This window comes from Mustela putorius, unplaced genomic scaffold (assembly GCF_011764305.1).
Source record: "Mustela putorius furo isolate JIRA1106 unplaced genomic scaffold, ASM1176430v1.1 tig00003834_pilon_pilon_pilon, whole genome shotgun sequence".
NCBI classification, from domain to species: domain Eukaryota; kingdom Metazoa; phylum Chordata; class Mammalia; order Carnivora; family Mustelidae; genus Mustela; species Mustela putorius.
The window spans coordinates 48,840,751-48,866,446 of record NW_025421987.1 but is presented as its reverse complement, the minus strand read 5'-3'; the positions used below and the strand labels follow the sequence as shown (position 1 = coordinate 48,866,446).

Sequence of the window (25,696 nt, the reverse complement as noted above, 5' to 3'; positions counted from 1 at the left end):
TGTGGTTCTTAAAGTATTCTTTATTAAGATCATTAAAAGTTGTAGAAACAACTTTATATTATAAAGGCACAGGGAGACAGTTCTGATAAAATATTCAAATTAAACAGTAACTTACAGTACAAAAGACAATTTTAATGCACATACAAACCCCAAATGTCTGATTCAAAAATATTTTACTGTGTCTATTAATGGGCAATGATTAAAAATATAAATTGCTGCTGTATAATAAATATCTGATAGTGAACATCTTGATAGCAAAGTGAACAAAATATTTATTGCTTTTCACATACATATTTTTCCCTGTAATTTAAAATTCCTAATTCTTTTACTATCTTCTCAACTTTTTCCAAAGATAAAAGAAATTCCACATAATCTCATGGGGGAAATGGTAGTTGTAACAACTACCTCCAGTAGCAGTCACTGCTGGCAGTGTTTTCTCACTTCCTGTTCTACAATCACAATTGCTTTTCCAAAGTAAGATAAATGTTTGCCAACCCACATAAAGACAACCCTCTGTGACTGGCATTCTAAAGTTTGTAATGAACACTTATCAAATATAAAAGGTGCTCTGTTTTGAAAATGTGTATTTTATTTGAAGTTCTAAGCAGTGAACGTTTGACATAATTTTACCTGCTCCCCTCAAAAGTTTTCTGAAGTTGTAAAAAGTCAGCTTTGTGAAACTTCTAGCACTTAAATGTTTGAGGGCTAGTTGATATCTGTAAGGTACGGATGTATAAAAATTAACATAATGCAATCTATTTTATAATGGAGAAAACTTACCCTTCTCCCAGTTTTTTATACTGGGGTTAACATTATTGATTTCATCATGCTTTTTTGTAGCAACCCAGTTATAGATGGTACAAGTAGAATTTCTATCACAAGAGTAAAATAACATGAATGCACCATCCTAACTCAATGCTATCTCAACTTAAGAAATACCTACATTAAAGTATTTGATAATCATTGTAAAGTTACTTAACCATGTCACCTTTAGACAGTGTGTAGCAGCTAGTAATGTGCCTGGCACAGAGCTGATGCTCAATAAATAGATGCTGAATGAATGAAAAAAAAAAGAAAAACCTGGCTTTGGTGTGCATATTTTAATCAATTTCTGATTTAGAATAAGGTCCACCTAGAAAGAAATAATTACGCACTACACCAAACTTTGCTGTAAGCTAAAGCGACCAAAAAAAAAAGTATCACCTATGTTAGTGATAGTTAATTTATATATTCTAACTTTTAAAAATAACCCACAAATTTCACATGTTTGTTAATTTTTATCCACATACTTAAATTTGGGGTAATGAATACCAAGTTGGGCAGACTGGCTAAACTATGCTTTTCGATAAAAGTAACTAGTCCATCGATAAATAAAAAGTTATGATGCCCAATTAAACTCATGATGACTATAACATGTTAATTTCTGCAAAACTACCAATGACTATAAGGTAGGATATCTTTAAGTCACATATGCCTGAAGCAGCTTACCTCTTTGCAACATAAAGAATAACCAGTTAGATCTGAATTTAATAATGACAGAGTTCTAGTACTGCAAGTGTGATAATAAGAACTTTAAAAATCTAACCATGACACCAGATCTAACATTTCTTTGGCATATGCATTACTATCTTGGACTAGTTAGCATTTAAAAATACTGTGTTGTTGTTTCTTTTTTCTTCAATCAACATTAACAAAAGGTGTAGATTGCTTGTATACTCTTCTTAAAGCCTTTAAAAGGACAAGATGACATTTTGCAACATATGCCAAACTTTGTGTTTAGTGTACACTTGTAATTATAGGCATAGAGGGACGTAACTGTTAAATAACCTTGAATTATTTCATGCAATGGTGAAACCACAGAAAGTGGGAAGAAAAGTATTTACATAATAAAATATTCAGCTCTCTGAAAATACAGTAAACCTGGGAATCTTGCCCTAATAGTAAATGTGTACCGCATAGCACTGAACAGAAACTAGTTGAACTTTAAATAAACACATAGAATAACCTGAATGTGTAAAGTTTAATAAAAAAAAACATAAAAATGAGGGGGGAAAAAAAAACACCTCTATATCAGAAGGAAAAAGTGGCCTATAAAACAGGCCAATCTAACTTAACATTCAAAGTAAATGCAAGAGATTCACAAAATCATGACAGTAATGCAAATTAAGTCAAATACCAAGTACCCTTTGATACACAAGCCAATGCAACTATCAGACTCATTTCCAATAGCTTCACAATATTCATCAATCCACTCAGGCATTCAGGGGAGCGAAGCAGTCAATGATGATTGCTCAAGTCTCCAAAGTCTAAGAACAAACTTATTTGCAGAAGCGTCACGAGATTTTTGAAGTAATGTCTCATTTTGATGTTAACATAAGATATATCAGTGCAAGTTTATCATCTTCTGAATGTATTACTTCCAAATCCATTTTTCCAGATAGTTTTTGGTGGTTTAGTTTTAGCCAGTGCTATTTAAACGGAGAAAAGAAAAAATTCGCCATAGACTACCTCACATTGTTACTTAATTGTGCTAGGTATTCACGCAGTTCTTTTGCAGCCTGGAATCTTCCATAGCGCTTCTTTGGGTTGGCACACTCGTCCAGCAAGGCCTCTAGTCGGCCGTCTTTGGCAATTTCACTTGGTGGGTCATGAAGAAGTCCTCCAGAAGTGCCACGCCAGGTGGCATGTCTGGATAAGAGGTTCTGACAAACAGCATAGTAATTGTGGTCCACAGTTGCACGAGCACAAAGAATTTCTTTTGAAAATGATAAGCAAGCCTCCTTATCACAGTCATCAAATTTGCTTTCATACCATACATCCCAATTTTCAGGTTTATCTGTAAAAGGGGGAAAAGCAGAAAGAGAAAAATACATTTTAAAAAAGCTCTCATTCCTTCCCAAAATATAAAATTTACTAATCAACACAGTAGTATTTGTTCCTAAAATTATATAATTTTAAACACTGAAATTTATTAATTTATATATAAACATTCAGTGGGAGTTCACCAAGGCCAGGCCTAAAGATCCTAGAGGATGGAAACTTTCCATCACAAAGAGAAAGTGCCATACAGAAGACTCAATGCTACAAGAGTACAGAGGAAGCAGTACTTTTGCCTGGGGCTATAGAAAGCTGCATAGAAACATATGTTTTAGGTCTTAAATAATAAGCAAGTGTGCAAAGAAATGTGGGAAAACAGTATGCTAGGCCCAGTATAAAATGTGCAAAGGCATGGATTTAAGGGCTTGTTCCAGCTAATTCAGGGGACAATAAGATCACGGAGGCTGAAGTGTGAGAAAGCTACCTGGGCAGAAGGTACAAATGAGGCCAGAGAAATAGCTTGGAACTTGTGTGGTCATGAAGACGACTTCTTTTATAGAAAGATAACTGGCACTGAAGACTGGAGTGACTAAGATGAGGATAGTAACTAATGGTCCAGAAAAAAAAAAAAAAAAGCCAAATTGCAGAAACACAGGAGTTTAATTTTGAGGAAAGTTTGAGGTTCTAATTGGATGACAAGGTAGATATTATTTACATAATATTATTAACATTTTATATATAGAGTAAATATAAAGTAATTACCAGGCATTCGGGTGAGCATATCACATGCAACTAGAAACAGACTTGAAACTTAGGGCTTTAAAGTCAAAGCTACAGTACACGTATTTAAAACACATCAATATACAAGTGCTTGATGGAGCCAAGAAAAGAGCTGAATTATATTGGAAAGCATGTTGAAAGCAAAGGAAAGATGTGAAGACAAGATGGAGCCTTGGAACTTAAGGGGTTAGCAGAGGAGAGGCTAGTGAAAAAGCTCATTCATTCAGCAAATAATAATTTGAATGCGTACTCTATGACAATAAAGGGTATATACTAGGTAAAAAAAATAATTAATAAGATGATTTCTGCCCTCACTGGCTTACTATCAAGTACATGAAATAGATATTAAATAAATAAACATTATCTTAAGTAGTGGAAAATGCTACAAAGAAAACACATTTTTAACAGTAGAAAGGTTTCTGAAATAAACAGCTTTCCCTTCCATCAGTTACAGTGGTCAAGTGTAACTTTTAAGCTAAGGTTCAAAGGACAGGTACCTAGATGAATATGGAAGACAGATGAGGCACTTTAGGTAGAGCATATGGAAAAGCCCAGAAGCAAAAAAGTTCATTTAGAAAACCAAAAGGCCATTGTAGCTGAAGTATCAAGGGAAGTAGACAGAGGGATATTAAAATTCAAGCATTTTAGGCCCTGATTAAGAACGCTTTCTTTCTTTTCCTTCCTTCATTCCTTTCTTCCTTCCTTTTTCTTCCTTTATTCCTTTCTTTTTTCCTTTCCTTTCCTTAGGCCCTGATTAAGAAGGTCTTCCTTCCTCCTCTTTTTCTTCCCTTCTTTTCTTTTCTTTCTCTTTAATGTTTATTTTGTACATAAAGAACATAACTTACTCTACTTCTGCTTGAAATTCACATTCAAATGTTATATAATTTTTTAAAAATTGGTTCACCTTAAGCTCTTGCTTTTAAATTGAAGTATAATTAACATACAACATTATATTAGTTTCATATATACAACATATTGATTGACAATTCTATACATTATTCAATGCTCACCACGATATGTGGTCACCAACTGTCACCATACATTCTTGACTATACTCCTCATGCTATACTTTTCATCTTTCCGATTTATTTAATAACTGTAAGTTTGTATCTCTTAATCTTGTATCTATCTTGCATCTATCTTTATCTATTTTGCCCATCTCCCCTCTGGCAACCATCAATTTGTTCTCTGTATTTAAGAGACTTTGTTTTTTCTTTTCTTTTCTTCTTCTTCTTTTTTTAAATATGTTCCAAATAAGTGAAATCATGGTATTTACCTTTCTCTTCCTGACTTACTTCATTTGGCATAATGCCTTCTAGGTCCATCCATGTTGTTGCAAATGGCAAGATCTCATCCTTTTTTATGGCTAAACTTCCACTGTGTATATGTACATAAATATATACACATCACTTCCTCTTTTGTGCTTTCACCTTGAGTTGCTTCCATGTCTTGGCTATTGTAAATAATGCTAGAGCAAACATAGGGGTTCATATATCTTTTCAAATTAATGTTTTTGTTTTCTTTGAATAAATACCCAATAGTGGAATTACTGGATCATGTGGTATTTCTATTTTTAATTTTTTGAGGAACCTCCACACTATTTTCCACAGTGGCTGCACCAATTTACATTTCCACCAATAGTGCATGATGGTTCCCTTTTCTCCACATCTTTGGAAATGTTTGTTACTTAGCTTTTTGATACCAGCCATTCTGACTAGTGTGAAGTATTCTCTCACTCTGGTTTTGATCTGCATTTCCCTGATGACTAGTGATGTTAAACATCTTTTCATGTGCCTGTTGGCCAGCTGTATGTGTTCTTTCGATAAATGTTTCTTCAGTTCTCTGCTCATTTTTAGTAAGATTGCTTGTTTTTGTGGTATTGATAGTACGTAAACATGAATTTGAGTTTTACTTAAAGAACAATGGGAATTCATCAAAAACTTTAAGCAAGCAAGTGGTAAGATCAGATTTATGTTTTAAGAAAGAAACTATGTGAATAGAAGGAAATCAAAGGACTCAAGAATTTCAGGAAGTTGTTACTAATCAGTCACTTCATAAGTTTTGCAATTAGGTGGTTGCTAATGGTAATGCAGAAATCTGTCAGGTTCTAATGGGTGGAGGAATGAATGGAGGCTGAGGGAGTAGAAAGAGGCGGAGTAAGCAATACTTTTAACAACTGAAAAGCATGGGGAAAAAAGAAAAAGTCTTAGACATATTTATTTATGGGGACAGAAGTGAAACTGGATTAAACTGGACTTTAAGAAGGGAGTGGGAAGTTGAAGATAAATGTAGTAAGTTCTCAGAGAAGGATCTACTCTGTCTGAAATAGAGGAATAAATGTGTATTGTTTTTACTAGTTTAGGTAATAAAGAAAAGGACACTTAGGGAGTTGTCACAGCAAAACCTCAGTTTCCCTGTGAAGGAGAAAATAAAGATCATTTACTATAAAGAGTTCAGCAAAGAATGTCAATAAATACAGCATTTTGAAAAGTAGATATTTAAACAACCCTACCATGAGACATTTGAAAAGAACTGGTCACGGCTAAGGTATTACTGGGGCAACGCTCACTGTACAAATATACTTGTGTGGTTGTAGTCATCCAAGATTAGGAATTAGTTGGTATAAAAAACTGTGACATGTATTCCAAGAATGTCTACATAAAAAACTGTCAGAAATTATTTTTACAAACACTGAAATGAAAATTTTAAAAGTTTAGGCAAATTGCATAACTCTGTGAGTATACTAAAAACTACTGATCTACACATTAAAAAAGAAAAGGATAGGGTCTCTTTCCTGGAAGGAGCTACGTGGTGAGTCGAGAAATAATTAAGAAGGTAGTTTGGGTGAGTATGGAATCAGAAGGTACTGGGAAAAACCAAGGATCAATATAAGATCATGCAAAACCTAAGTGTGAACCTAATAAATTGCTGTTACTGTCACTGCATTCCCCAGGTGCCACACATTTTTGGTCTGGGCTCATAAAAAGATGCTCATATGACAAGAACAAAGGGGATTAATAATATAAGACCCTTATCATAGAACAACCCCCTTTCAGTTTCTTTTATTAAGTTATAGAGTTATAGACTTTGTCTCTGACACTTTAAAATTCCTGTAGCATTTAATTTTCAGAATACTTCAGACAATCTATCCACTTTGGCCATGACAAGCTCACAAATATATAAAGAGTAAAGTTTTGGGTAAGATGTAATAATGTCAAATCAAAATTAGGGATTTGCAGTGTTAGAAATCATCTAAATGGTTAAAAGAAAAAGAAAATCACCACGGGGACCCCACAGAACAATGGAACACAGAACATCACTGTGTTAAGTGATCCCACAGAAAAATAAGACCTCCTTGAGAGCATAACAGTTTCTCTGATAGTCTGTAACTACATAAAAACTTAATTCTGCATTACACTCCTAAACTACAGAATGTAGCAGACTGTTAAGAAAAAGACATGCATACATATACACACATACACACACACAGAGTATATCTGTGTCCATTTGATCCAAAGGATATTTTACTAGTAGAAACTGATTAAGAGTACAATAATATAATAAACTGGTTCTGTTTACTGATACTGGTCAAATTAAAAAAGAAAAAAGGGGCAAGGCTTTCATCTAAGAAAGAAATTAAAGATTTGTGTCATATAAATGTAAACTTTGACATAAAAAATGTGTATAAGAAGCAAATTTAAGTTATATACTTACTTTGTCTAATTAACCTTTTGTCAGCAACCAAAACATTTTCAGCATCCACAATGATTACCTTCCCATCTCTAGGACCAACTGCAAAATTGTCGAAGCTGACGTCCAGGAGGTAGAGTGCAAATTCAAAGTCATTGTTTGTAAGCTGCTCTGCTATTTCCATTAATTGCCATGCAAGGTCAACTCGTTTCTCCCATGGTGCATTAAAGTAACTCCACAGTTCTTCTCCAACATAATTTACAGCCACCATTCTTCCACAAGCTCCAAGATATTTTGCAAATGGCCAACCTTCATCAGATGGAAAACTCTACAAAAGAATTATCCTAATATTACAAGAGATTCTGATGAAGATATCCTAAGTCTACTCCTCAGATCCTCTCAGCAGAGATTATTACTAGGCATGCGCTTGGATTTCTTGTTATATTCAGGAGCTGAAGAGAGATAATTTGATTTCTAATTCATATCATTACTATGGACCTGAAAAAATTTTAAATACATAACTTTACACTATAAAGCTAAAATAGAAAGTCCTGTTTATCTTAAATTTCAGAACCAAACTGATCAACAAAACATAAGGCAACTTCCTTATTACCAAACCTGTAAGTATTTACAATTTCTTTTTGACTTGGTGTAAGTACAGTCAACCATCCTTTCTTTTGAGTGAACAGCACTGCAGGCCTATTAGCCAGCAAGTATTTACCAGGCACCACTCACTGCGCTGTGCTGGCAATTAGGAGTGAACTAAATGAAGAGTCTCTAAAATAAAAATTTTAGAAGAGAAGACAGATACTAAGCAAATAACTTTGAATCTAAATGTTAGTTACCAGGAAGTGGTATGAGTCTTGAGAGCATTTAATAGAGACCTTACCTAGTCCACAAACAGGTGGGGGTACAATTTAGAGAGGAATTTACAGAAGTGTTTTTTGTTTTTTTTTTTTTTAAAGATTTATTTATTTGTTTGACAGACACAGTGAGAGAGGGAACACAAGCAGGGGGGACTCCATCCCAGGACACTGGGATCATGACCTGAGTGGAAGGCAGATGCCCAACGACTGAGCCACCCGGGCGCCCCTACAGAAGTATTTCTTAACCTATAACTAAAGGTTAGTAAAGCACAATCTGATGTCCTTTTGATACAACCTGCAAGTTGTACCTTTGGTCCCAAGACAGTCTTGCTTCCCTTTCTACTGTCACTGTATTTCTGTTCACCTTTAGCTCAACTTCAAAATTATTTATTCTCCTAATCAGGCTTTATCTAAGATACTTTCCAGTGCTAAAACACCCACCTGGCAAAATGAGCATTGTGGTGCAAAAGGATGGGAAGTAATGTTTTAAACAACTTCTGGGAAGATAATATGACTAGAGGAAGTACAGAGGAAGCCTGGCATCTTTCCTTAAAATGGGGGAAAAAAAATCACAAGATGATATTTATATAAACACTATAGGGGAAACAGAACAAAACAGTGCATAATATAAATACAGATTACTTCTATTGTTAAAAATTGAACAATCTACACACTATTTTTTTTTTTTTGAAGACTTTATTTGAATGAGAGAGCGAAAGCAACAGAGGGAGAGGCAGAAGCAGACTTGCCACTGAGTGGAGAGCCCAATGCAGGACTCCATCCCAGAACCCTGGGATCATGACCTGAGCTAAAGGCAGAAGCCTAATCTGACTGAGCCACCCAGGCGCCCCAATCTACATACATTTAAAGAGCTAAAGGCTCTTCTTCCTGGACCACTTATGAAAATAAGTAACATTAAGTTTGCCCTGAACTTTCATAAAATTGAAAAATTCAGTAATATCCTTAATATTAACATGTTTATCAACTTTAAAACAAAATGTTCTTAGAACTAAACTTGATCCATAATCATCTATTTTCATTTGTGCTTCAACTATAACTATTAAAGCACAGTAACTGTATTTATTTCTTTGTATATATAATTTCTTTTAAATTTTAATATCTGCAGTTTTGTGATAAAACACTAATTAAATAAATTAAAATTTAGATATGATAGTAAGAATCTTTAGTAAATGAATTGATTCAATTTTAATTCAAAGGCAACATCTGATTCTTTAGCAAGAAGGAAGAGGGAAGCCCATTTTTCATCTTATACCTAAGAATTTTTTAGGTACTAGGTACCTTAAAAAGTACTGGGTACTGGGAAAGTGAGACTGCTCATGTCCAATGTGAGCTGCAAAAATCTGTTTGCTAACCATCTTGTTTTCTACTTTTTCTTTCAAGTGTAAAATACCTCAAAAACCTTGAAAATTTACAAATAATTACAAAAGAGTTAAGTGTTTCCCAGAAGTATTTATGTACAATGTCCATGACATTAAAAGAAAAAAAGGGGAAAGAACTAAAAATTGTAATATAAGAGATTATATAGTTTTGTCCCACAAAAAGTGAAACAAAAAAATTCCTCCATACATTATTGGTATATTATTCACATGTCATACCGTAGAACAGATACAAACATATCTTTGTGAAAATAAAATGGTCTTTGACAACAGGAGAAAAGGGAACCTTGCCAATATCTGCACATGTACAAATGCCTCCTTGTTTTTGGAGCCTTTCCAACTGGCAAATGACAGTCAAATATACACTTCATTACCCAAGTCCCTCATAGAAGAAGATAAAATATATGAACAAATGTCAGACTGAACAATTTTACATTCATACAGTGGTTTCTGACAATGTTAACTGAAATACTGTTATGCCTCATTTTAAGAAGAGCACTAAAATTCTTTCATATAGCTTGCTACCTAATCTTTTGGAAGAACTTTAACAAATGAATCCACACCACTAACTCAGATGACAAGAATTTTTCAGGGTATAATCAAAATAGTCAGATTTTATTAATGAGAAAAGAATTCTATTGAAAACACTATAGGACAAAGAAAATGCTCAAAGGAAGCCAAAACATAATTTTTATTTAAAACAATTCTGGCTTAGAACCAAATTACAATGGTCAAGCAGAGTGTAACAGACAAAACTTTTAAGAGGTTACAGCCTGGATTTGTTAAGTAATCACACAATGAGAAACACAATTTCTTACTTTCTGATTATTAAACTCAACAGAGCAAAAAAAAACCCCCAAAACAAAAACAAAAACAAAACCCATGGCAGCTAGAATAAGAAGTTTATTGCTGAGATTCATAGTCCAATGATTTGTTAAGAGCTTTACACCAGGTTGAATGTACATCAAAGTGTAATAGCTAAAGTTTTAAAACTAAATTATTAGCTTAAAATTATACAAAAGGTACAAAACATTTATAAAATTATGTATTCCCTTTCCTGGACTGTACTTAAAAAAAAAAAAATGGTGAGCACCCAAAGAAAACTTCTCTGACTAATCCTACCAATGTAAAAATTAAAAATGGAAATTTAGGTATCAAGATAAACACGGATAACTGATAAGATTTAAAAAATATATTATATGCCTTCAGTTAATTTACAAAATAAAGGTATTTTGAATATGAAACCCAAGATAATTCACTATGTCTCTTTCTCTCTTTCCTTTTGTAACAGAAAACTGCAAGCTACCTCTTGGATACCATAAAACTCCAATAATACTAATAATAATATTATAGGCATTCACAGTATCTTAAAGTCAGTTTCAGAAATAAGTAAACAAAATCACCAAGGTCACCTTCCATTTTAAGAGAAAACGAAGTTGACATAAAATGTACACACTCGATATTAAAGATTAGAAAATTTAGGTATTTTATATTCTTTATGGTAATGTAACATTTTATAAAATTCATATATTTAAAAGACAATAAAATATACAAGTAAATAGTGGACTTGAAATCACTCTGTATCTCATGAACTGTGACTATGCCAAACTGAAACCTCTTAGAGCTTTCAGTCTTTTCCTCTGTAAAACTGGACTATTTGTACCACCATATATATTCATTAAGACAATCCAAGAACCAAAGGAAAAAATAGAAAATGTACTTTGCAGATATACTACTTTAAAAAGAAATTTTTATACTACTTTATAAAGAACTGCTTACCAAAACATTTTATGCTTCCTATTTAAACCCATTAAAAAAGAAGTCCAGATATTCAAGAGTTACACTTATTTTCATATCACTTACTGAAAGTCATCCACAAATAATGAATATATTCCAAAAATAGTCAAGAACCACCAAATTAGAAAAGCATCATCACTATCCTCTAATAGTTCCTAATGTAATTTACAGTGAAATATATAAATTAGCTACCAAGGTTTAAGAAGGCTTAATACTATGAAAAATGTATAGGGCATCCATAAGCACTAAAAATAAAAGAAATTAAAACTTGGTAACTTGTACATACATAAACTCAGCATTGTAATTTATTTTCATTTATAATAGTTAGCACCACAAAATAAATTCTAAAAGCTTAAGTATTCTATCATCTATTTACTGATCAAAACCAACCATCATAATAGTTTACGTGATTTATAACGGGGATGTGAAATCTAAGAATTCTAGAGTTGGAAGTCCGTGAGTTATAAACCTAGCGCAATCTTACTATCACAGTTTAAGTGATCTGCCTAAAGTCGTAAAGTTAGGCTAGTACAACCCCTCAATCCAATATCTTCCTGTTTCAAAAGTTTCTAAATTTTGGAAAGGTAACAGTGCATATATTGCATTCTCCTATTATGGAGAACCTGGGACACATTATGCTGTGAAAATAATGTAAGCTAATTACCAAATAGGATAAAGCACATAACTCCCATGTTTTCATATATTTTTTGATTTGATAAACCCTATTTACTATAGGTTTTTAAATTTGGAATTGCAGATAAGAGATTGTAGGTTAACCCACATTTCACTGACTACTACTAAAGTAGTAGTTAGAAAGTGAGAGAGTCACTATGGAATGAAGAGAATACGAATTTTATATTAAAAAGTTCTAGATCTAGCGTAACAACATCATGAAATACTAAGTAAACAGCTGTAAATAAAACACTCCCTATTCTCAGGAAGCATTTTCAACCTGAGTTGGGAGAATGATTATTAAATATACAAAAATCATAAATTACATAATTTGTTACAAATTATGAAGTAGAGTATGCTGAGAAAGAGAAGTAGGGACATATTTCAGATTGTGTGGTAAAGGTCAGCCTCTCTAAGGAAGTGCTACTTAGGCTGAGATAAAAAAGATGGGTGTAATATTAGACAGACTGGGGAGGGGGCGTAAAAATGTTCCAGGCCACAGAAGAGTCAGAAACAGTTTTCTCAGTACTGAAGAAAAGGCCAAAAGCAGCTTTACAAAAATGAATGAGGAGGAAATGGCTTGAGGTAACAGAGTCTGTAAAGAGAAGCAGGGACCAAATCATGCTGGGACTTACAGAATAAAACAAAAACAAAGTCCTCAACATGGCCTAAATGCTCTGGAAAAGCAAAACAAAACAAACAAACAAAACAAACAAAAAACCCAAAACAATTAAAAAAAAACAAAGCCTTAACATTCAGAAACATTGTACATACTGGAATTAACAAATATCTTGTAATACATAATGTTATTCTTTAAAAAGAACCACAAGCTTTTATAATACCTCAATATCCTTTGATCACTAACCACTGTCTTACCAGATTAATAAGGTCATTTTATTATATTATGTCAGAACACAGTTTTTTAAAAAGACATACAGTGTATGAGTAAAACTGACAGATTCAAGTAAGGTCAACTCTAGAACTTGTGATTTACTCTTTTGTTTTTCCTCCTTACATGACCAACAGTAGGGTTTGTATATTACGTTTAAAAGACTGGGGCACCTGATAGGCACAACAGAGTGTTGTGTCCCAACTCTTGGTTTTGGCTCAGGTGGAGATCCCAAGATTGTGAGATGGAGCCCTGTGTTGGGCTTCGTGCACAGAGTCTGCTTAGGACTCTCTCTCTGCTTCCCTACTCCATGCTCACTTCTGCCCTTTTGCATGCTTCTCTCTCTCTCTCTCTCAAATAAATAAGTCTTAAAAACAATAAAAGATCAGGTGCCTGGGTGGCTCAGTTGGTTAAGCGACTGCTTTTAGCTCAGGTCACGATCCCAGAGTCCTGGGACAGAGTCCCCCATTGGACTCCTTGCTCAGCAGGGAGTCAGCTTCTCCCTCTGACCCTCTCCCCTCTCATGTGCTCGCTCTCTCAAATAAATAAATAAAATCTTTTTTTAAAAAAGATCGTATACTTCGTTTAATGCAAGAAATATTTTACAGTCATTTACTAACAATATTCCATTAATTTATTAATAATCAAAACACACAATTTAAAATCTGGTTATAGGTTTTCTAAAGAACTGGCATTTCTGAACACACAGGAATTTAAACTTGAGAATACTTATCAAAAGTTAATGTTATCAAAAGACAAGAAAATGCTTAAAAGTTCAATTTAACTTTAAAATTATTTTTAAAAGCACAAATGTGAACAAAATCCCATTGTAGTAACGCATGTTATAACAGCTGTTCACAGAGATTAGTCAACTGTACTGGTGACAGACTAATGTGTTCACAGTTTTGTGAACTGTCTGGAGGGGGAATATAGTAAAATTACTGGGATGATTTAATGGTTACCTAATTTTTGCTAAAATTTCTCTAAGACTTTAGCTTCTTAATGTATACTGCTAAATAGTGGCCAAAATCCATTGTAAATACTGTAGAATCTTAATAATCTCAAGATTTCTAAGTTGCAGGTTATGTTCCATTTATTTCATTAAATAATTTCCTGAATGCCATTTTCCACCCACCTAGAATTCCAAATATGTTAAGCAATTCCTTGAAAATAGCAAGGTTATGCTATTTCACTGAATATGTCCAACAGCTGTTTCTAAAATTGGAAACTAATGTCAAAATGCAACAACAAAAAATCTACATAAGTTTGATAGAAAACAATAATCTTTTAGAATAAATAGTTTAAGCAATGCACTCCCCTCCCCCATCACTTGGCTACAAGTTTTAAATATGCATAAATTTACCTATCTCAAATGATGCTTTCTTACCTATAGTTACATCTGCAAGTGTGATCCACATTTCTAAGTTGAAATACAAATCTAAAACACCATACTCATACACTCATACTTATTTTCTTCCAATAATGTTGGAAGAAAAATTGAAATAAAATTTCAAATAAAGAAAAAGGATATAATAAGCTTCTTCAGGACCCAATAACCCAAAAACACTACTTCGCTTTCTTCAGTCAAGACTTTATTTCTTTAAGGTCTGACAAGTAGAATAGTAAGTACGAACTTACTCCCCTGGTTCCTTTAATAAAACATAAACTGAATTAACATCACCCTTTTGAAAAAGACCAAACTATACTCTAGTAGCACACTGTATGTGTTAAACCCGAGGCCTAGTTTTAAATTTGTATTCCTGTTGTTGCCTTAAATTCACTACAGACAAACAAAAACTTTTGGTCCCCCTACCCCAAAGCCATTCCTTCTCTGGGCTTGCACATTATGATAAGGAATTATTTAGTAGTGTCTCAGACTAAAACCCCAGGATATATCCTTTATTTTTCCCTTTCCATCATACCTTTACCCATCAGCAAGTCTTGTCAACTATTTTTCCAAAATATACTGGTTCTGTCCATTTTTTATAATGTTCATCGCAACCATCTTAATCCAAACCACCATTCTCTCCCACAGTCTTGTGCAAAAGCTTTTCAGATTTCTCTCTTACCCCTTACAATGCTTCTCCCAAATCAAGCCCTACTGAAAACACCTCCATTGTTTCAAACTGCCCTGAAATTAAAAAAAAAAAAAAAAAAAAAAATCCTAAAACTCATTATGCATGGTTACAAAGCTGTACAGGATATGACCCTTGTCTACCTCTATGATCTTCTATTCTACCAGGCTTCCCTACTCCCATGCTCCCTTGCTCCTCTGGATTTGCCTTATTTCTTGTCCAAAAACACTGTGCCCTCTGATCCTTGCACCACTAGCTATATCTCCCATCATTTATACTTCGGCTGAAATGGGACTCTTCCTGACCACTGAAATTAGAGTATTCTATCCCCAAACCAAGTCTCCATCACAGGAGTCTGCTGTATTATTTTTATAGTATGTAAAATCTGAAATTACCTTGTTTTTTGTTTGCTGTCCTCACCTAGTGTCTGACAACACAAAGTCTGCACAAACTATCCTGGCCTGCCATCTTCACAGTATCCTACAGGTACACAGATCAGTTCCTGGAACTACTGAGCAATGTCACACAATTCTTGCCAGAACTTTTCACTTCATAGTTAAAACTCCAAATGTGCACTGGAAAGTCAAAATATGAAGGAGACCCTGAAGCATCACACCTACCTCAGATGATCTAGCTTTTAAGACTGTATCTCAGCCTAGGAAATTAGACCAGAATTAACCCTTTAAAAAAAATTATCACTTGTTACTGTACTAATTACAATTATTGAACTATAATAACTTAGAAAAAATTAAAATATTGATTAATATTGCCTACAATATTCTTTCTATTCAAAGTACTTCATATGGGACAAATCCTTAACCCTTTTAATTACCATTCAAAAAAAATCTATAGCCTGAAACAGCAACTAGGTAGGTATTTAAGGTGTGTATATATGTAAATAAGGTAACATTTGAAGGTTTGTTATAGAAAGAATAAAATGTGTGTGTGTGTGTGTATTTATTTATTTAAGGTTTTATTTATTTATTTGACAAAGCGACACAGTGAGAAAGGGAACATAAGCAGGGGCAGTGGGAGATGGAGAAGCAGGCTTCCTGCTGAGCAGTGAGCCTGATGAGGGGCTCAATCCCAGGACCCTGGGATCAGGACCCGAGCCAAAGGTGGACACTTAACGACTGAGCCATCTGGGTGCCCCAAAATGTATATATTTCTAAGATAGATGCCAACTTAATGTACTGAACAACTTTTCAAGTACAACTAAAAATGAAATAAATTAATTTGCAAAGTTAAAAAAACAAAGACATTTTGTGTATATTATTGGAATAACTGTCTCCTTTACTCTTTAAAACAATCTTGTTATAGGTAACTATTATAATTCCTATTTTGTTAAGAAACTAAGGCTCTAAAACATTAAGTGACCATTCAACAACTTTTGAGTTAGTACAGAATACTATCTCGATACTACCCCACCACTCTACCTGCCTCCCCTAGCCTCATCCATGGGCAAAATCCTATTTATCCTTTAGAACTCAATTCGCATGAAATCTTCCTTGGTATCCACACCTATAAAGATACACTCATGTCTCTCCCTAAATGAGTCATCTGACAGAATGCAGGTATATATATTTTTTAATAGGGCTTATTATACTATACTGGTTGCAACTCTTCATTTATATACCCACCTCTTATACAGTACACTATTTATCTATCTCTCTAGACAGATCCTTTGACTCCAATTGCCTTATAACAGACCATTTACCAAATAAATAAAGTCCAGTTCTTCTGATTCTAAATCCAGAGCTATAGGTTCAAAAAGCTTCCAGGTTATTTCAGATAACTTTCTATCAAGAATCTATTTTAATAAAGACATACAAATTGGATAAAGGTTAGATACATAATTAAAAACCTTTCAAGGTCTATGACCAGGATGAATAACTATCCACATCTTACTAATAATTTACAGTTATTTACTAAAGTTAGTTGTATGTGTAGGGAAAATGCAGGGCCTATATTCTAAGGTTATATTAGTTCAATATATGCATAATGAATAAAAAGTGAAGACAGGAAAAAATGTCAGCCATTCTGTGAAGTTTACTGCAATACAGGAAGTAGGCCAGAAACTATAAACCAGAAAAACAGAAAATAAAAACCAGTTGATGATCCTGAGAAAATGATTATCCAAGTCTAGAAAGCAAATCCCCCAAAAGTAAGCTTTCTATTCCCTACCAACATGTGTGAGGAGATGATCTACGTGGTGGAAATATGAAGGAAAATTGCTTGTAGATTAGACAAAGTACAAAAGGGACCTCAGAATTAATAATGGTGAGAAGATATGAATAAATCCAGAAAATAGGCCAGTGGGGCAAAATTATTTTGCTCCACTGATCTGGAAGTGGTGCTATCCCAAGGGTGATTGCCTGTTTCTACAGTCTTTCCAAAATAAGAGTCTCTGGATGAGAGGTACACATAATTATAGCATTATTTTTGTTTTTTTCATGAAGCATTTTCAAGTGTCAATAAAACCTCTGATTAAAGAAAAACACTAAAACCTCTAGATTTAAGGCTACAAATTAGATTTTAAAAAAAAGGTGCTCTACTTAGAACTACCTACTCAGAACCATCTTTGAAAATCTGGGAATGCAGTTACCACAGTAGCATCCAGTGGGAGAGAAGTAGGTGGCTCCCTAAGCTGTTGTTTGCAAAGACACTCCTGAGATAAAGTCTGGAACATTCTTTCAAAATGCTACTGCCCCACAAGATACTTGGCCACATGGAGCTCCATGTTTTTTTCCTTTAAAGGAAATCTCTGGTTTTTCGTTTTGTTTTAATCTGATTCAGTGTGTAAAAGTCTGGGAGGAAGGGAAGCTTGAAAACACGGTTATCTATCCTGGCCTCCTTCCCATACCTTCTAGCAGGGACCAAGTACCAAATCCCCCAATCCCCTTTTCGAAGTTTAAACCCACCACTTAAAACTCAAACTCAGAAGTAGAAAAAAATAATTTCTCAAATCAAGGGTTTGAGACTAAGGATTTGGGGGCTAAAAAGGAAAGGACCTAATACAACAGTCTTATTTTATAAATAAGTAAGTCCCATTAAGAGTTCATCATCTTGTCCAAAGTAAGACAGCTAAATGGCCATAATCTTTTGTATACTTCAAAAACCATATCTTGGGCAGTGCACCTTAAAAATATTTTCTCCTTTGGGAAGTATTTTTAAGGACAAAACAACATTCACTCAACATTTTCTGTAAAAAATTCATCATGTAATATAGGGATGGACTAAATCAATGTAACCAAGGGTATGGCTCATATTCTGAATCATAACTATTTTTAAGATGATCCATATAAGCTTCAAAACAGCTGATTAACTAGCTGATGGTTAAAGTTACTTTTACCTTATTTAATGTCTAACATTGAGTGCTTCCTTAACAGGGATTTGGCACTATATAATGTGGTTTGCATGTACTATGTCATTTATAAAAATTGAAATAAAAGCTAAAATCTATAGCATAAATGACAGTTACATGCTGATAAATCAAGGTATTCCTATTAAAACCATGATTCAGAAAATTTAAGATAAAGTTCTATAAATGTAATGAAACAAATCCCAATTCCTCCATCTTAAACAAGTAAGAGCTTTGTTTCTATAAATAAGACCATCGTCATTATCTCTAGGTCATCAAGTCAGAGATAGTTTGGGCTTCAGCAAACTCAGACAGTATTTTTCTCTAACACACACACAACTTTTATAAATTCGAGAACAGGTAACTACAATATTGGCAGAAAATTTACCAATAACCTTGACATCTTGTCAAAACACTTCAATTCCTTGATTTTCCAGTATTCCAAGAATGCTATACACAATAAAAAATCAACAAAGTCCCTCTCTCCAATTTTCTTCACAGGATTATTGGTATACTTATAATTAAAACATAACTTCTTGGTGAAGTAAAACTGTGAAGAAAAAAAGTATCAGTGTAGGAAAAAAGGTTCTAGCATTATCTTGCTTGATGTTTATAAAATTTTTTTTAGAAGATGATAATTCTATGGCCAAACAACTTTTCTTTGAACTAGATAAGCTGCTGTAAGCTAGCAAAACTAATCAACGATGGGAAAAAAGAGTTGTACTTTCATACCATTTCATAATGGCTAAGACCATATTAAAATCTACATAGCCTTACATAGATAAGGTATGTGTATAATAGATCTTACAGACACTTAGTATCTTCCATGTCTTCTTTCAAGGCATAATAGAAAATTCAATTGCTTATTGTTTCTTGAAATCAGAAGAGGCAAATTTAACAGGCAAAATTTATATACATTTTCAGTTCTTTCTTTAGTATCCATCAAGAGATTTTTAAGTATTTATTTTGGAAGCATGTTTACCACACTGGAACTTTTGTTGAGAATACTTTGATGAAGTCAGTACAAAAGACTTTTTTCCCCCCCAAAGTAGTTAATTTTTGGACAATCAATATAAGAAAAATCCAATTTGTCACCAACTGTCCAAAAATTCAATAAGTAGCTCCCTCTCCTGGAAACAAAAAAATGCTGCGTTCCTCTTTGAGCTGTAAAACACAGGCTTGATCTTTAAGCGTATTTTTTAAGGTACGTGAACAAAAATGCACAAACAGGCAAATATGAGTGAGGTTTTCTATCATTATTAATACAGCATAGTACCTTAAATAGCTATTAGTTTTATAGAAACCCATATAAATATTAAACTTGAACTCATTTATCTAGTTAGCAGAAGTAACAAACATCGTGATTTGACTTTGTAACAATCTGCACCTTATCACAGAATTTCAAGATTCCTTTAACTTTAGTGGTTTTACGCCACCATCAAACCTCAAGTGCATTGATCATACTTAACTCACTAATATTTCCCCATAGATGAAGAGGTTCTATAAACAAAGTACCAGCTCTGTGAAAATTTATTTAAAAATAAGTCTTACTCAACTTGCTTGTTCATCATGTAAAAAAATTAAACCTACCAATATGACTGACTGGTATTAAAGACCCCAAATTTATATTTAACACAGCACTTACTAGTTATAGAAAGGGGTTGCCTAAATTTCAAATGCAATATACAAAAGCCAAAATTAACCAGGTTAACATATATTTCCTCACCTATTAAAAACAAACTCTTATCCTATAACCCATCTATCACCCACTCAGAGTAATGGTGTCACTAAGTTTAAATAACAAGGATATAACTGATTTTTTTAAGTTGTTTATCACTAAAGATGAAAACAGAAAGAGGAAGTTTGAGGGAAGAGTTAATCAGAAAAGGAGATATGAGCTCACTTGCCTATCTCGACTACAAAGTAAATTGAAAATGTGAAAACAATTTCAAACTTCAAAAATTTAACATAAAAGCTTCCCAAATAAGGCAAATTTTCCTTAGTGCAAATCAAATGCCAAGACAGCTTTATAAAGGACTGGATTTTTAATCTTAAAATATTAGTCCTATTGTTTCTAATATACCAATACTCATAATCACCTGATAAAAATCTTTCAATTGGTACCCACTATTACAAGTGCAGAAAATGTGTACTACTACTCAGATAGCTCCTTACCAAATTTTTGGGTCCCAGAGAATTTGACAGGTTATCTGCAAATACACTGCTAAAGCCTTCTACAGGGACCAACCTTTCTAATATAAACATCTACTTCTCAAAGATAAAAGACAGTTTAAATGGAAAAAAAAAGTTTCAAGTCAAATGTATATCACAAATATGGACTTAAGCTTTATAGACTGGCTAGTTTTATTGAAACCACTTAATAAAATAATTTCTTAGAAGGAAGTTTAACCAGTTTTACACACCATTCACTGTTAAAGAGAGCAGTATTTAATATACAATCTGTACTTTAAATGTAATCCCTTAGGTACAACCAATAATAGTTTAAGATTTACTAAGACCCTACACTAAAGTTTTGAGGCAAAGTATTTATTTTGTGTTAAAATTATCTGGCTGAACTAATCAAACAAAGCTGGTTTCTCTTAGCTAAGTTGGGCAGCGAACAACTTGAGAAAAGAAAGCAATATAAATGAATACCGTACATTCCTATTCATGCACTTCAGATTAAAAAAAAAAAAAACAAGAATTCTGTACAACCACACCCCCCACTAGTAACATTCTCAGGAGCACAGAAAAAGCATGAAATATACCAAAGTTAGTTATTAATTTTAAGTGATTTCCCCCCGCCTTGTATTTGATAAACAGCAAAGCTGGTATGGGAGAGGAGCAAGGTAACTTTCCTGCAGTTACAGGAAGGGTCACCACCCCACAGCTGTAACCACTACCCAAGGACAACACACTAAAGCCGGGTGGGAATGTGCAGAAACTCAGTAACTACTCCAAAGGTCAACAGTGTTTTGGGCTTTTTTTTTTTTGCTGTCATCACTAAAAAGACGCCAACCTACTCCCCGAAAAGGTGTGTTTGTTTTCAAAATAAAGTCAGGAGAGAGCCAATAAGGAGAAGAATCTCCTTCCCCTATTTCTCACCCTGGCTGAACATTTCATCTTCTTCCTGCAGCCAAATTACTAGATGAATACAGCAGGTCACAGAATCAGGATGAAAATGTCCGTGTTGGCCTCAAATCCTTCCAGCCCCAAGTCCAACGGTGCCTTACTTTTTCCTCTTCCTAATCCCACTCAAAGCGCGGCTCAATGGATTATGCTGACCACAGCCTCAATTCCCCAGCTCGTCCCCAAATTAACTGTCCCAATGACCCGTCAGATAACTTAGCTAAAGGATAAAACTAAGACTTTGGGGCCGAAGTTAGGCCGGGCACGAAGAGTACCAAAGGGGACAGCGAATGCAGTATAGAAACACTTGAAAAGAATTAAACATCCAAGGGCTCGTGAACAGACCGCACTGTGGAAGTGCAAACCCCGGTGGATAAAAGCAGAAAGGCAGGGAGAAGAACCCAAGGAAACTCACTGGAGAGACATTTTAGGATCGTACAAGACGCGCTCCCTCTGCTGTTAAAGGACCCGCAGTCGAATCCGAGATGCGCCCGCGTCTAGCTGCCAAGAACGGACTCTCCCCGCTCCGGGTCGCCCTCCCCGATCCGACACAGCGCCCAAAGGTCCCCCCGTGCCGCCCCCTTCCCACGCTCGCAGGCTGGCCCAGCCGGGTCGGTCCAAACCCGGCAACGAGCGCCGGCTGAGCCACTTCTCCGACTGCGGTTACCCCACGCGGCCCTTCCCGGTAGGACCCCCCCCCACCCCCTTCCTGGGCTCCGCGCCTACCTGTAGCACCAGCGGCTCGGGGTTGAAGGCCAGGGTCAGCAGCAGTTGCATGCGCTCCGAGTCCTTGAGATTGCGCAGCAGGAAGCTGCCCGAGTCCTTGGTCTCGGCGTAGCGGCGCACCAGGCGATCGAGCAGGCGCTGCGAGGGGCAGTGCACCAGGTCCGACCAGCCCTCCACCGCCTCGGGCGTGAGCAGCCGCACGTCGCCGTTGAGGCGCGCGAACTCGGTGCGGGGCATGGCCTGGAGCAGGTCGCAGCGAGGTCGGCCGGTGGCCCGTTTGCAGATGCTCTGGTCGAGCTGCGCCAGCTCGCGCTGCGAGCCGAGGCGCTTGAGCACCACTCGGCGGCGGCCGCCCTCGCGGGGCTCGCCGTACTGCGCGAAGTAGACGTTCTTCACGTTGAGGAAGTCCAGCAGGCGCAAGCGGCCCCACGCCTCGAACACCACCTGTCCGTTGAGGAAGCGGCGGCACCAGCTCGTGCCGAAGCACGCCGGGCACTTATTGAGCTGCAGGAAGCGCCGGTCGGCCAGTTCGTTGCGCTGCCAGGAGGCGAGCAGCGACGGCGAGTGCAGCACCATCAGCACCAACAGGCTGCCCAGCGCCGCCAGCTTCAGCGAGCGGGACAGGCGGCCCAGCTTCGGGGGCACCAGGCGCCACATCCCGCCCGCCGCCCGTCCACACGCACCCGGAGGGCGAGGGCACCCGTGGGCGCCCCCGCCGCGCCGAAACCTGGAGAGAGACCGGCAGGGGTCCCCGGGCGAGAGAAGGAGCGAGGTCGTGGGCTGGGGCGGGAGGCGGAGTAGGTGTGTAAGAGAGAAAGACGGGGAGCGGGAAGGAGCCGACCAAAGCAGGCTGCGACTTCTCCCAGTCACTAGTCTTCACAACTCTCGAGCTCCCTCCTCCGAGCTCCCCGCCCTCCGACTCCGGCGGCGCCTGCTGCACGCCAACCAAGTTATAGAGGAGCGGGAGGGAGGGGGGAAGCGCGGGGACCCGACGGCCGCGCGTCCGCGCGCGCGCACGCGCACTGCTCGCAGGGGGCGCGAGAGCTGCGGCGGCGACCGCCTGTGGGGCGAGCGGGGTCTCTGAGGAGAGAGAAAGAGGGACTCACGGAAGGGGAAGAGAAGCTGGAATAGCTCACACCGAAAAGTAGCAACAGTGTAGGAAGGTGGGAAGGATGAGGTGCCCGCGCGTCCCTGACGCCTCACGCCCCGATTCGTACGCGCTGGCTCTCCAGAGAGAGGGAGCGGGGGCCAGGGGGCGGGGCTCGCGGGGCGGAGCGAGCGCGTCTCGCGCCGCCCGGAAAGCGTAAGCGCGAGCCCGCGGGGGTGGCTTTCGGGGCCGGCTTGGCGGGGGCGGAGCTCGAGCTCTTCGGGGAGGGATAAGCTGGCGAGATGTGGTAGCGAAACGACTTTCAGTTAACAGTAAATCTTTTATGATTGTTGAGTTTTACTGGGGCCTCTCTTTTGCTATCATGGAAACGCTCCTGTAAGCGGGAGTAAAAAATGAATTGCGGAATTACCAGCCCTCCACCCACAACTGCTCTCGCCTGGGAAGGAGGGGGGTGGGGCAACGTGCTCCACGCCTCTCACCCGGGTGGGGCGCGCGCCGGGGGGCGGGGCGAGGCGGGGCACGCCTGGCGGGAGTTCGCGTCTCCCTCGGCTCGCGCGCCTCTAGGCCAGGGGCGGGTCTGCGGTGAAAACGTGGGAAAGGCGTGAGTTGTTGGCGGGCGGGGTGGGGCGCCGCGTCTTTGGCGTCTGTTATTATCTGTGGAGGCATCTTAAATTTCCTGAGCGGGTACGAAAAAGCGAAGCTAAATGAAAAGTGCCATGAAGAGAGAACCGACGCGGCCTGGTGTAGCCGGGAGTTCTGTCCTAGCTGCGGCGAGCGGGGATGAGCAGTTGGCGGGGTTGCCCTGCTCCCGCTGTTTTCACGGCGCGGCCCTGAAGCCGTTTGCTGCACTTTGGAGAAGTGAATTTTCCGGCGCGGTCGGTGAGGCGCGGGCTGGTGTTTCCAGCCCCCGCCCCCCACAACTCCGCCCCGCGGCGGTCGCGGGGCTGGAGCCTGCTGCCCCGCGGGCCTCGACGCGTTGCTGTGGCGGTAACCATGGGGACCCTGGGCTGTCTGGCGCTCCACACAGGCACGTTGGCTCAGATTCACGCCACGACTGCAAAAATAACTCGGAAATGCTGAACTATAGCGCCTTGTTTTGGTTTGAGTTTTAGGGGACCCGGACTCTAGCAGTAGCTGAGAACATATAATCCTTTTTAGTCTGAGCGCTGAGTTAAAATGAGGGGTGTTGGTGGTTCTGAGAAGAAGGTGGTTCCTGATATGGTCTTAAAAGCCAGAGCCCTAACTGAGTTAACTTTAAGGATTGGACAGGGATTTTTAGAAGACGCTGGTAACTGGCATGTATAGATCACCTCTGCAGGGGCGTATTGACAGACTTCGCTTCTCTGTATTCTCAAGTTACTTGACTGTAAAAAGCGCAGCCATCCTCTCGAGAAGTACTGTTAATATTTTGTCTTTCCAGATAGAAGACTTCAAAACTTAAAAAGAAAAACTTGACAATACGTATATTCAACATAGAAATGAATTTTAAATAATACTATATTACAGACAATTTGGAAGATTTAGGTTTCAGAGTCATATAAAGTGATTAAGAAATTTGGCTGCCACAGCTAAAGACTTTCTGCCCCCTTTGCAGTAATTTTATTGAACTTGCCTTCAAGCATCCTAAAACTCCATACAATGTGAAGTTATGATCACAACATCAAATGAGGATTTCCTGAGAAAGCGTTTGGTGTGATTACTCTGGAAATGTCAACACTGCTGCTGCTGCTGTGAATTGTAAACTAGGCAAGTCATTACTAAACAACAAATTTCCTAATTCCCTAATACCTTCTTACCTGTCCTGTAGATGTATTTGATTAATACCAGATAATTTATGTGAAAATGCTTTAAAACAATAAAAGCACTACATACATTTTAATATTTATAGCTGAAGTGAATGATTCCATAAGCATTCTTGACGATAAACTGATTAAGCAGAGAGAATAGGAGCTTAGTTAGAGACTATTTAGGTGACTAGTAACAGGATTTAACAAGTACTGCTTCTGTGTATGAAAAAGATCTTTGGAGTTTTTAATCAGTCTCCAAATCCTTGGAGTTCTAAGATATCATCTGAAGAATGGATGTAGAAAGGGTTACTAGTCTATACAAGTTGAATTTTGAAAAATAGTTGCTTTTTCCCTACATATGTTGTATTTGTTTAAAAGCCCTGATACTTCCAGTTTTCTAGACTTTTATCAAGTGTTTAAAAATTTAATAAATTTTAAAGTATATTTTTAAAAAGACATAGCTAAGTACTGTATTAGGGTTTGGAGGAAGATCAATAAGTGAATGTTAAAGTACACTGAATGTTAAAGTACATTACCCACCTGTCCTATAAATTACAGGATGCTTTGGGCTAATAGATTATAAACTAACATCCAGAGCTCTT

The 25,696-nt window shown here is 37.3% G+C and overlaps 1 protein-coding gene across 1 annotated transcript; it reads right to left on the bottom strand.

Moving 5' to 3' along the window:
- On the bottom strand, nucleotides 1-23,136 carry DIPK2A (divergent protein kinase domain 2A). The gene is made up of 3 exons (XM_004754461.3): nucleotides 22,200-23,136; nucleotides 7,312-7,615; nucleotides 1-2,836 (listed from the first exon to the last, which is right to left on the bottom strand). The coding sequence occupies exons 1-3, from the start codon at nucleotides 22,854-22,856 to the stop codon at nucleotides 2,505-2,507; spliced, it is 1,293 nt and encodes a 430-aa protein (XP_004754518.1). The 5' UTR covers nucleotides 22,857-23,136; the 3' UTR covers nucleotides 1-2,504.
- Between the last annotated feature and the right edge of the window lie 2,560 nt (nucleotides 23,137-25,696).

Coding starts and splice junctions, on each gene's coding strand:
- DIPK2A (XM_004754461.3), bottom strand. CDS start 22,856: ATGTGGCGCCTGGTGCCCCCGAAGCTGGGCCGCCTGTCCCGCTCGCTG. Junction 7,616..22,199: donor CCGAGCCGCTGGTGCTACAG/GTAGGCGCGGAG, acceptor ATTCTTTTGTAG/AGTTTTCCATCTGATGAAGG. Junction 2,837..7,311: donor CAAAAGGTTAATTAGACAAA/GTAAGTATATAA, acceptor CCCCTTTTACAG/ATAAACCTGAAAATTGGGAT.